Raw genomic sequence first — 12,059 nt, 5'->3', positions numbered from 1 at the left:
CCGCCGCTACCGCCGCCGCCGCCGCCGCCGCCGCCGTTACCACCACCCACAAGTTGTAAACACACGCACCAACGCGTACCTCACGCACACGCGTATCCTCGCTCGGGGTGCATATGAGTCGCGCGCGATTTGTTCTCGCCAACTTTTTATGCCCCGTTACTTTCTTTTTATCTGAGAAAAATAAAAAGATCCGAAAAAAAAGCGCGCGTTTAAAACTTTTCCTTCTCCCCTTTCCTCCTTTTCAAAGAATTATATTCGCTCTGTTTTACGAAAGTCCGAAAGGGAAAGGGATTGTAAAACTTGTTGAACGAAAGTCGAGCGGAACGGTGAAAGGGAGATATCGCGAGGAGAGAGAGAAAAAGAGAGAGAGGACGTGTTCCAAAATCGAGCTCGGGGATGGAGCGCGATCAATCGTGGCGCGCGTGTACGAGGCACGGAGACACTTCGGCACCTCCCGAAGGGCGCGCCACGCGGGACATCGACATCCTGCGAGGGTCGCCGGGCTGCTGCTGCTGCGATGGCCCGGGCGTCGCGACGCCGCGATGCCACCACCCGTCGTGCGCCGCTGCGCTGAAAGACGTTCGTCGCGTCGCGGCGCACGACGCCGTAGCAAGTGGATGGACCCGCAGTCCGTAGTCGGAGAATGACACCACGTCGCGAGAGAGAGAGAGAGAGAGAAAGATATTTACTATAAATCTCTTATTATAATCTAATTTTCTTCTTTTTATTAAATAAAATATTGTGAAGATATGATAATGGATTTAGTCATGGTGGATAAAGATGTTGGGCTTTTATTTTTTTTATAGCTCAGAATTTGAAATATTTATATCGTAAAAGAACGAATATATTTTCAAACCATTTCTAAATTCATATCTCTCAAAGATTATATAACATTATAAAAGCTAAAGAAAATTTATGGAAAAACTTTACATACTGTTGGAAACAAATCGTTTAATTATTGTTGAATTATTGAATCTCCAGGTATGTTTCATACATGTTACAGCCCTTAGTAAGCAGAGGTTGCGCGCATGTGCCTTGAAATAGCTGTTAGAAATTCAAGGTTTATTAGACTTGCCACATTCAAAGAGATATTAATATAGACACCACACACATACACATACACACACATGTACACATTAAAGTAAAACTATAATGTAATAAAGAAAAAATCTTTAAAGAGAGAATAATCTTGGCGAGATTTCAGACAAAATTTTCGCGTTCGTTTTTTAAATTAGAATAGAATGTGACAAATCATATATAAAAACATTAACATTTGACTAAAATGTTTTTATTTTTGTAAAATAAGACATAATGTGCATATTCTGGAGTAAAAAAAACAAAATCTATAGCGTGTATATATATATATATATGCCTTGTTCACAAAATATAACCATGTTATATGCCTTGTAAAATAACATTAGAAGACATAATTAGAAGATAAGCATTGTAGATAAATATTGTACATTTATACAGAGTGTAACTGAAAAATCATATATGACATATAATGGAAAAATTGGAAATTTGCAAAAATGATGACCTCTCTCACCATTTTCAATAAGGAAAAAACGTCTCCAAATTGGCCAGAGAATCTGGCATTATATGTTACACATGTTTTTTTTCAATTACACTATGTATATATTAATATATATATATATATACACACAGTGGTCCACTTGATCGATCATTTTAAATATCTCGCTTGTTTCAAATGATATGAGAAAAAGACAAAAGTTGTTTGGCTCAAAAGGGCAAAAAAGATAAGCATATTGTTTGATCTCGGGTGTATATATCAAGTTCGTATGAAGAGCAACTTTTTTTTTTTTTCTTTTTAAGTGAAATCACCCCGGTTTTTTTACGAGATATTTAACAGTTCATGTAAAATTATGTCGAATTAAAGTATAAAATAGCTCAAACTATTGAATTTTTAACCATCATACTCTTATAAATTTTTTACGCAGAATATTACGAGGAATCGATTTATAAAGAAAAAAAATCAGGGTGATTCTATTTAAAAAAACAAAGTTACCCTCCATATCTTGACATATACACGTAAGATGAAACTAATGTGCCCCTCTTTTTTGCCCAGTTGAACCAAACAACTTTGGTCTAAAACATTTTCTCATATCATCTAAAACAAGCAAGATATTCAAGAGGATTGATTTAAGTGGACTACTCTGTATATACATTAATATGTATATAGTACAATATTCTTATATTATGAAAAACTAAACAGAAACTAAACTGTAACAATAAATTTGTTTGCATAATCTTGTGAATTATCATTGTCAGTCTCGTACTAAGTTTCTGTGCATTTTCCTTCGATCCACATTTAGTTACTCGGGATTGGAATACTTCATCATGAATATACATTATTAATTTCCCACACATTTTTGCCAAGCCAAACCTCCGCATGTTATAGAGACAATCACGTATATTACAACCTGCAGGAGCAAAAATAGATGATGTTAGATTGCAGCAGTATTTGAAGAGAAATAAAATTGATATTGCGATGTTAAACTTACAATCAAAATTGAACCAACAATAACATAGATCTTAACATTTTTCCAGAATAAAGAACGTGCTAAATTTCTACTCGTCTTTCTGAACGTAACAGACTAGAATAGAAAAAAGTGATTTTTATTATTCAATAATTAACAAAATTAATTAAAAATTTAATTGTTTAAATATAGTTTTATGTACATTGGCAGATAGATTTTCCGTTTTGTTTACAAGCAGCTCTAATCTTTCGCCACGCATCGCTATATTATCAATATTTTTCACCATAATATCTTTCAATTCATCTAGTTCGCCATGAACCTTGGACAATCTATCAAGATCCTTGGATTCACTATAATGTTTCTAAAGAGAATAAAAAAAACATGCGTGATAAGACAGATGTGAAAACAATTTTTTATAATCAGTTCTCAATTGACATTACCATTTCATTGGCCAAAACACGGCCAAATTCTGTATCCATGGCATATGCTACGGCAGTTTGAGCACCTGATCCATAAACGGCCAAAAATCTTCTCTTAATTTCATTGAGGTATAAAAATGCTCTAGATCTTTGAAAATCCTGAAATAAAATCTTGTTATATCTTATGTTTATTAAATGTATGTTTGTCTCAATGTTCTTAATACATACATCATCGGTAATGCACATGTAAATAATGTAATCTTCACAGATATAGTGAAAAAGATAAGGCCCTTGAGAATACGTCAGTTTGTCATTTTCTGGTGGTATTTTAGCCAAGATTTTTGCAATAACCTCTTCAAAATTTCCAACGCAAGCAGCATGTTTTGCCAATATGATTGTCCCACGAGCTACCACGCTGTACAAAATTGGCATTTTGACAGCTGCAACAAGAAAAATTATATTTTTATACATTTTCTATTGACATTGACATATATTTTATATATTTGTTATTGACGTTAAATTTTCTTTAACCATTGCAGACCAATGCAGTAAGTGATAATATTATTATCCCAGTGGGATTCTTACTTATCATATCACAAAAACAACAAGTCGCAACATGCACTGTCTGCAGAATGATTGGTCTAGTTATATATAAGCATGCAAAATACTCAACAACAACATCGCTAATGATATAAAATAGCTATGTTTTCACAAATAAATAATAAATTCTAGATATATAAATTTTTAATCTTAACCTCTCAATAAAAGAAATAAAATTTTAAAAACTATTCATTGCTCGAACTTTGACCAATGAAAAATATAGCTAATTGTAAGATATGTTTGACAAGAGAATAGATCATCGATGATCCAATGCCTGACTTACCTCGACAAAGCGAAGTGTATATATAATTGAAGAAACAGTTGTACAGGTTTTTATTTACGTCTCCTCAACAACAGATTATATCCGTGGATTTACATTTATTCAAGGATAATGATCAACCAATCGATCTGTCGCTTCTTCTTGAAAACTTTCGTAAATACATCGAAACACTTTCCGTTACGCAGTGAATTTACAAGTCACACTTTTCCAATGATCATCGATGTGTGCGCGTAAGTGACAGTTCGTCAGTCGATCAGTCGGCCACGAGAGTGGGAGGTGGCAGATGGGAGCTGATGGGAGCTTGGGCGTTTATTTTATTTGATCTTGCGCACTTTGCAACGCGCGAAATTTAAAATGGCAAGGCATAGAATGTTAGTATTAACATCGACGAGATACTATTAAAGACCATTAGTCCTAGGTAAATTTTTGTGACTGCCAAGTAGGCCCGGAGGTAATTGAAGAATTATGACATTATCGAGCGTTTTGACTCATTATATGAATTATTCAAATCATGCGAATATTTTAACTCATCTAGTTATTGTTTTACTATCAAAAATGTATAAATCTTCTGTGTGCTGTCTCCAAAATAATAAAATAAGCGTTTTATCGTATTTAATCATTATTTTATTACCGACAATACAAAGATTTTCTTACCTTCATCAGCAAGAAAATCTTTGCGTTGTCGGAAATTTTTTCCTGTCACACTAAACCCTGTAAGACCACCGGTCTTTAATAATATCTCGTCAGTGATATTAATTTTATGGTTATAAAAAAGGTAGACAAAATAAAATTAAAAGTTAAAATTATGGATTAAAAAATTTTGCTTTTCCTAAACTTTTTTAAGAATGGAGAAATATTTTAATGTTAGCATCCTAAAAACTGTTCTGCATTAATCAGTATTTTTATTATACCAAAATGTTTTTATTGGTTGTGTAGAATGATAAATTCTTTTTCACGATAAAAGTATACACCGAAACCTTTTCGGAATCTAAGCAATTTTGTGTTAATAAAGAAAAAAGTTAAGAAATTACAGTTTTTTATCGGCTTCTGGAGCCAGGTCGTAAACAATAATAATTGCTTGATACGAATGTTTTGCAATTTGTATCAACAAAATGAGATAGGTCCCAGATATAAATTGTATAAAGGAATATTAGTGAACTTTTAGATAAGGGGTTATAAAAGCAGCAAATATTAATAGATAAAAAATATTTCGTTGAAGAAAATGTTGTGCAGCAAAATGTTTTTTACTCTAAACTCATTTCTAAAAGTTTACAAATATTTCTTCATGCAATTCTTACAGTGGAAATCTATTTTATGTGTATAAATTGTATATTATTGTTATGATAGATTAGATTTTGTTGGTAAAATAGAACAGCTTTAGGATCCCCTTAAAAGTATAGCTCTCTCTTAATTCAATACATTTTTTTTACATTTGTCAAAATATTTGATTTTAGAAAATTATTTTACTCAGGAAAATAATGGCGCGGAAATCTATTTTATTTCAATTTAATTTTGATAATTTCGCAGGGACTCTAAAATACGTAATCGTATAGTATGGTATTAGCAGCCACATCTGGCCGCACGCGGTTCCTAAAAAATTGCGAGAGAGACCGGCCGTGTCAAACCGGCGCATGTGCCGCCCACGTCCGTAGAAAGCTGCGCTCCAATTCTGGACGGACGCTCTTGCACACCACGTCGATTTCCTTCTGCCTCATATGTGTCGACGCGGTGGCGACGGTTGTGTTTCGTTACAATGTTGAGAGAAGATAGCACAGTATAATACGAATAGATAACGGTGTTTCTCCGTCGTTAGGAAGGAGATGGTCGTGATGTGCACGTGAAGCCTGAGGCCCAACTCAGTGTCGCAAAAGCTACGAGAAGACGAGGTTTACGGCAGATCGTTCTTCGAAATCCCAAGGAATATTTGCTGAAAGTTATTTCTGTGAGACCTACGACCGTTTACAAAGTTGCTTCATATTTGTCGCGTGACCTTGACAGTGATCATGGGTAAATGTACTATTATATCTTATTATCATTCAGTGTGTCACGATTCGTTCGCATGAAAAGAATTTTTATATAATATAAAAAATCTTGATTTGTTCGTTGAAAGATTTTTTTTTTGCTTTTTATTCTGACGAGAATAGGTAATCAATCGATATTGAGAGCAAGTCAATGTACAAGAGATTGATAAAAAGCAGGGAAAAGGATAGTAAGACTACAGGAAAATTATGATAATTAAAAAATTAATAAAAAAGGAAATAACGGAAGGTGGAAGGTACAATGAAAAAGATATGCATAATAAAAAAAATTATTATCTCACATAGGAATATTTTGATGTGTTTTAAATTAAATTTTTTTGAATTTGATACATGTGTACAGATCAAATATGTGATTATTACAGATTAAATATTTTATTATCAATTAAATCAATTATTATCAATTAAAAGTTCGAAAAATGATAAAGAAAGACTAATGATGCAATGAGAGAGAAAAATTATGTAACACGAGATAAAGAATGATTCGTGACTTTGCTGTTTGGTACTGATAATGATGATGTTTTATGAATTTAAATATGACAGAAAATGAAGAAATTGCATAATTTAAGAATTAATGCATAATTAAGAATTATGTTCATAAAATTTTTAAAAAGATTCAGAAGAATTAAAAATTTTCTTAAATTTTGGTCAATATATTAAAAAAAAGAAAAATATAGTTGGTAAAATTAATCATCTCAAAACATGTATTATATGCATGAAATATTTATTTTCTCGATAATATCTGTCTATATTTTATCTTGGAGCATAGCGTATAGATAACGTAAATTATATAACGTAATTATAATTAATATAATATAAAACATAACATAAGCAGCATGTGTTTATTTGTGCATCAACTGTAAACTAAAGTAAACCAGTGTGTTATTATATAAAGGTAACATTCCAGAACAGAAAGGCGTAAGAGTGAAAAAACATTATAACTCGTGAAATGACTGCATAGAATCCATGCATTTCGCACGGCACATTTCCTACGAACAATGCGTACTTATGTGTTTTTCTCTCAATTTTATTCTTCTCACGATGAGTAACTTTTCATCGCTATTAAATATTATTGAATGGAACAAATAGTTTGACAAAAAGTGCGCAATTTTCTGTTAGCACAATTATCACAGAAAGAAAGTATAATTAGTATCTGTTAATTATATTTCATTATATTTATCACAATAATGAGAATAATTTTAGCAATTAATTATCACAATTATATATACTTTTATATACTTTTATAATTCATACAGATATTTATATTTTAATCTTTTTAAATTGAGAAAGTATGTGATAAAGAGTTATGGTTGAAATGTTGCAGGGGCAGCAACCTTCTCGAATTGTACTCGAATAATGTCTGTTTCTTACAGTATTGATTTCACGAAGGGTGCGTAGTTCCCTACAAGCCCATACGATATGGGAGATCTCCCCTTTTAGAAAGTATATTTCCGAAGGATCGATATCAAAATTACGTGTATTTGTTATCCTATTCACAGAGATAACTAGAATTTACGTGTAAGGATTTACGATAAAATATTTCGCGATACGAAATCTTAAAGCTGTATATGTCATCTTGAAAAAAATGCTAATTAATAATTCAATATGTCAAACCTGTTTTGCTCTATTGTTAGACTTTGTTCTTATTATTGGAATTTCTTTCAGTCGAGAAAATTACTCGGCATCTAAAGAAAATCCGTGTTTATTCCATCTATCATCTGTCCTGTTTTTCTGTTATCTGCTATTTACTTGTTCTTCTGTTTTTTCATAGATTAGTGGATAGCTCAAGTTGTAATAGCAATAAAAATATCGTCTCTTTCTTTTATAACTCATTGAGTTATCGCGCGATAATATTTCTTGCATTTCTACCATTACTCGGTCTTTCCTAATCGTAAATCGCACTACTAAAAATAGCGTGCTGTTTTATCAAGTAAACTTTGTTAAAGGAAAACGTGACTTATGAGAAATGTCTGTTATTAATGAAAGAACAATAGTAAAATTTTAAGATGTCATACACATTTTTTTCTATCCGTTAAAAAATTTAATAGACAATTTCCCTGAAAATTATATAAACGTGATAATTTCACTCGCATTTTGAATTTTTAACAAATCAAATTTACATCGCAATTATTTTGTCTTGCATAAACCGCATTGCATTTATAATGTCGGTGATATCATCTGAAATATGGTACGACCAAAGAAACAGTAGATCCATGTGATGTGATTTGCATGCAGTGTTAATTAGCGAGCCATTTAACACTTAGATTAACGGGTTTCCTCTGGTAGAACTTATCTGTCGTTTATATCTGAAAATGCATTTTTATTTCAAAATGGAGAAGTCTATATTAAAAAATATGAACATTGAAAAATTCGCGGAAATAATTCCGTGCAAGCTGTGCGAGGTTCGTTGCGCCTCGTTGCATTCAATTGCATCAGGTATGCGTTAACCGGTCTCGCACGTATACGCATATCATTATGCACCGACAAGGGAAGAGTGCAAAACAATGAAATGCACATTACACATCTGTCTCCGTGCGTTTCAAAAATAACAGTACATCACATTCTACTCAAACGTACATTGCGCGCTTGTGTCAATTTTCTCTGTCGTACACGTGTGCATTGATATTAAAAATGTTTACTTGAAATACTTTGCAATTGAAATTGCTTTTGCCAGTCGACTCTTTTCTCAGTAGCATAGCTATTGTGGCTATTATGTACATTACATTGCGGTAGATGATTAAATGACCTCGTTTAAAGACCATTTTATGAAACGTTTCCGGGACTCATAAAACCGGTTATGCATCTCCTCGTAGACCTAATTTTTTTTTACGAGAAATGAGTTGCTGTGCGACTTGAACGCTCGATCACGTTCATCGAACATGTGACCTGAAAGATAAATCCGATGATTTTATAAGCAACATCACAGATTCGTCACAGTCTATTTTACGATCAAATTATCAATTTAGCCAATTTCGTACTGATATAGCATAACAAAGGCGAAGAAAAAGAGAAGAAAACGAGTTGAAACCGGTTTACTTCTATTACAATCATCTCTTATGTAATCTCATAAAATATCGATGATCTTGACATTTTCGTTTTCGTTCTTAAAAATTCGTCAGAAAATTATCGAGATTTAAAATTGCAAACAAAAATCTAAATAAATTTAAAAGAATAAAAGATTTTAAGAATACAATCAAATTAAATTAAAGAAAGAGCAAATAAGAATCTGCGCATCTTATTATAATTCAATAATCACATATAAGAAGAGAAACGTATATACGAGAATGTTTCAGTCTCCTCTACGAATCATTCAAAGCTGCAAGATATGAATTTGTAATTCTTATTCTTGCATTTTTGGATGATGTGAAAGATATAATTTTACGTGACTATTATATGATGAGACTTAATTTTTGGTTTCTTTTTTTATTGATTTTTTAATTTAATTTAATTTATTTTATCTGTATTCGGTTTTACTTTGTTATAATTTGAATAACTCTAGTTTTGATCTTTTACTTTTTATATTTGCACTGAATATAACAGTCCGAAAAAAAGAACAAAGCTTACGTTTTTATATGTGATTATTGAATTATAATAAAATAAGTGTTCCATCCACACTGGCTTTTTTATTTCCTCTTCTCTTCTATTAAACTACATTAATAACTTACGCTTTTTTTATTTACACTTTTTTCAGACAGAACACGACTTGCATTCGCCACAGCTGCCGCTGTAGGCGCCGGCACAACAATTTTTTTTATCTGGTGGTGGTGGACTAAAAAACAAAAGTCTCAATCACCAACAAAATGGCGAAAGATCGGAGAATTAAGCGATATAATCGTGTGCCCGATTAAATCACTAGGCGCAGTTCGCATGACGGAAATGGAATGCACGCTATTAGGTCTTAAATCGGGTTGGTTGAGGGATCGAACGTTGGTGGTCATCGATTTAGAAGGGCGATTTCTTACCGCCAGACAATTCCCTAAAATGGTTAATGTAAGAGAAATTACAAGATTTAGTTTATTCTTTTATAATAATAAGAATAGAATAATACTTTATCATAATTTTTTGAAAATTATTTTGATATAATATTCTGTGGCAATAATATGCGTAACAAATTATCAATACAATTTATAACAAATTACACGATTAAAGCTATTACTCTGTATTATTACTGTAGCTATTCCACTATATTATTACATTATACATCATAATTTAACTTTGCAACGAACAAAAAATAGACTAGTAAAAGAACGATTAACTCACAAGTAGATTAATCATTTTTTTCTTTCGTATCACGTGTTTATGAATTATAATATTCTACACTATTTTGATTCAAATTAATAGCGAAAATTGGAAATATTATTAATTATTCTAATTATAGTCTTTGTCTGTTGTAGATACTGCCCGAATATTCCGGTTCTGTATTGACACTTCGCGCTCCGGGCATGATGTCAATATCGATAGATCTTGCTCAGTTTCGCGGCAAAACTTTCCGAATCGCTGTTTGGGGTCAAGCGGTACCGGGACGCGATTGTGGTGAAGAAGTTGCTCGGTGGCTGTCACGTTTCCTTCTTCAGGAAGATACCGGTCTTAGGTTGGTCTACTATCCATTAGATCGACCGGTAAGAGAAGTAAGAAAACGGAATGAAAATTTCTTTCCTTTAAGATCATCGAAAGATAACGTAAGTACTTGTTGTAAACACTTTTTTCAAAACGATAAAATATACAAGACTTATTGTAATAATTATAATTTATTTGTCGAAAAAGATTGATTAATTTTTTTTTTTTTAATAAAATGTTTATTATTTCTAATAATAATTTTTTTTTTATTTCTATGTTGTAATCGTTTCACATAATAAATTTAAATATCGAAAGTTATTTTTGTTTTAAACAATATACAACACAAGAAAACTGCAAGAGTTTGTTCCATCAATAGGGAGCCTATCCAGATGAAACAAGTTACAGTCTGATCAACGAAGCTTCGTTAACAGATCTTAATAGTCGACTGGATGAACCTGTCTCGACTATGAATTTTCGTATGAATTTTACGGTCAAGGGTGCCACTGCTTTCGAGGAAGATAAATGGGACTGGGTGAAAATCGGAGACGTGATTTTCAGAAATGTTAGACCGTGCACGAGATGCATCTTGACCACGGTCAATCCAGAAACTGGAACAAAAAGTCCCACAATCGAACCTTTGAAGACTTTAAAAAGGTACATCAAAAAAATATAAAGTTTTAAAATAATATGCAAGATTTTCCTATATACATATATCGAGTCACAAATTTATGGCAAAAATATACATTTTAACAAATTATACGACACACAACAGAATTATATTTTACAAGAGACGTCGAGAAAAAGTTAGATAATTGCTCGTGCTGTTAACGAGAAATTTTTTTCCGACAGTTACAGACAGATAACCGATCCACAACTTCGATCCGCAGTTGGCGATAGTCCAGTTATGGGAATTCATCTTGGTCTGCGAAGCTCAAATGGGAGGGTTCGTTTAGGTGATCCGGTTTACGTGGGTATCCCGAAGGAGGAAGTAACGCCGACTTTGACTTCACCATCATAGCTACACCGTTGGGACTCCTGCGAGATCTTAAAACACGAACAAAGCATCGACTTAATGGTCGAGAGCAAGAAAGCATGAAAAGCGGAGTCCAGAAGATCAGTAATGAAATATTTAAAGAGACACTTGTGTGCACGATCTGTGTGTGTAAGACCATCTTTAATTAAAAATATACGATTGAGATCTTTCTCAATGGTAAAAAAAATATAATATTAAAATATATAATATGTAAAATTACATATATAATTAGTGACGTATAGTGAGTGTAATTTGTTAATTTACAAAATAGTTAATTCATACTATAGAGGCCTAAAAACATTGACGCGCGATTTAATAATGGATTAATTAAATTTGTAAGCGATTTAAATCTTTACAATTTTTGTGTCATGGAATTGCGATAGTAGTGTAAACAATGTAACCTAAAATTTGAAAAAATATATTTTGCTATATTGTTAAAAAATTAATACTTATTTACTTTCTTGAATATATCTAAATATTTGCTAAAAATTTATCCTTTTAATAGAGTAGAAATAAAAATCGTAGAATTTTAAAAATGACGAGATGATAATTTTTTAAAACATTTTTGTGCCAATTTGTGATTAATATCTTTTAATATGCAACTCGTAAAAATTATATTAAAAACTATATAGATTA

The 12,059-nt window shown here is 32.1% G+C and overlaps 2 protein-coding genes across 2 annotated transcripts; one reads left to right on the top strand and one right to left on the bottom strand.

Annotated features, from left to right (window-relative positions):
* Positions 1–1,589: 1,589 nt before the first annotated feature.
* LOC140664368 (vesicle-associated membrane protein 7) lies at positions 1,590–4,060 on the bottom strand. The gene is made up of 6 exons (XM_072889402.1): positions 3,801–4,060; positions 3,146–3,357; positions 2,939–3,076; positions 2,701–2,859; positions 2,523–2,615; positions 1,590–2,441 (listed from the first exon to the last, which is right to left on the bottom strand). Exons 2-6 carry the CDS (start codon positions 3,347–3,349, stop codon positions 2,373–2,375), a joined length of 663 nt encoding a protein of 220 aa, XP_072745503.1. The 5' UTR covers positions 3,350–3,357; positions 3,801–4,060; the 3' UTR covers positions 1,590–2,372.
* Positions 4,061–5,428: 1,368 nt separating this feature from the next.
* LOC140664367 (mitochondrial amidoxime-reducing component 1) lies at positions 5,429–11,869 on the top strand. Its single transcript, XM_072889401.1, has 5 exons — positions 5,429–5,804; positions 9,525–9,823; positions 10,228–10,512; positions 10,767–11,044; positions 11,240–11,869. Exons 1-5 carry the CDS (start codon positions 5,801–5,803, stop codon positions 11,406–11,408), a joined length of 1,035 nt encoding a protein of 344 aa, XP_072745502.1. The 5' UTR covers positions 5,429–5,800; the 3' UTR covers positions 11,409–11,869.
* Positions 11,870–12,059: the final 190 nt, after the last annotated feature.

The sequence above is a fragment of the Anoplolepis gracilipes genome, chromosome 4, assembly GCF_047496725.1.
Source record: "Anoplolepis gracilipes chromosome 4, ASM4749672v1, whole genome shotgun sequence".
Classification (NCBI taxonomy): Eukaryota; Metazoa; Arthropoda; class Insecta; order Hymenoptera; family Formicidae; genus Anoplolepis; species Anoplolepis gracilipes.
The sequence above is the reverse complement of the archived record's forward strand: the minus strand, read 5'-3'. Positions and strand labels throughout refer to the sequence as shown.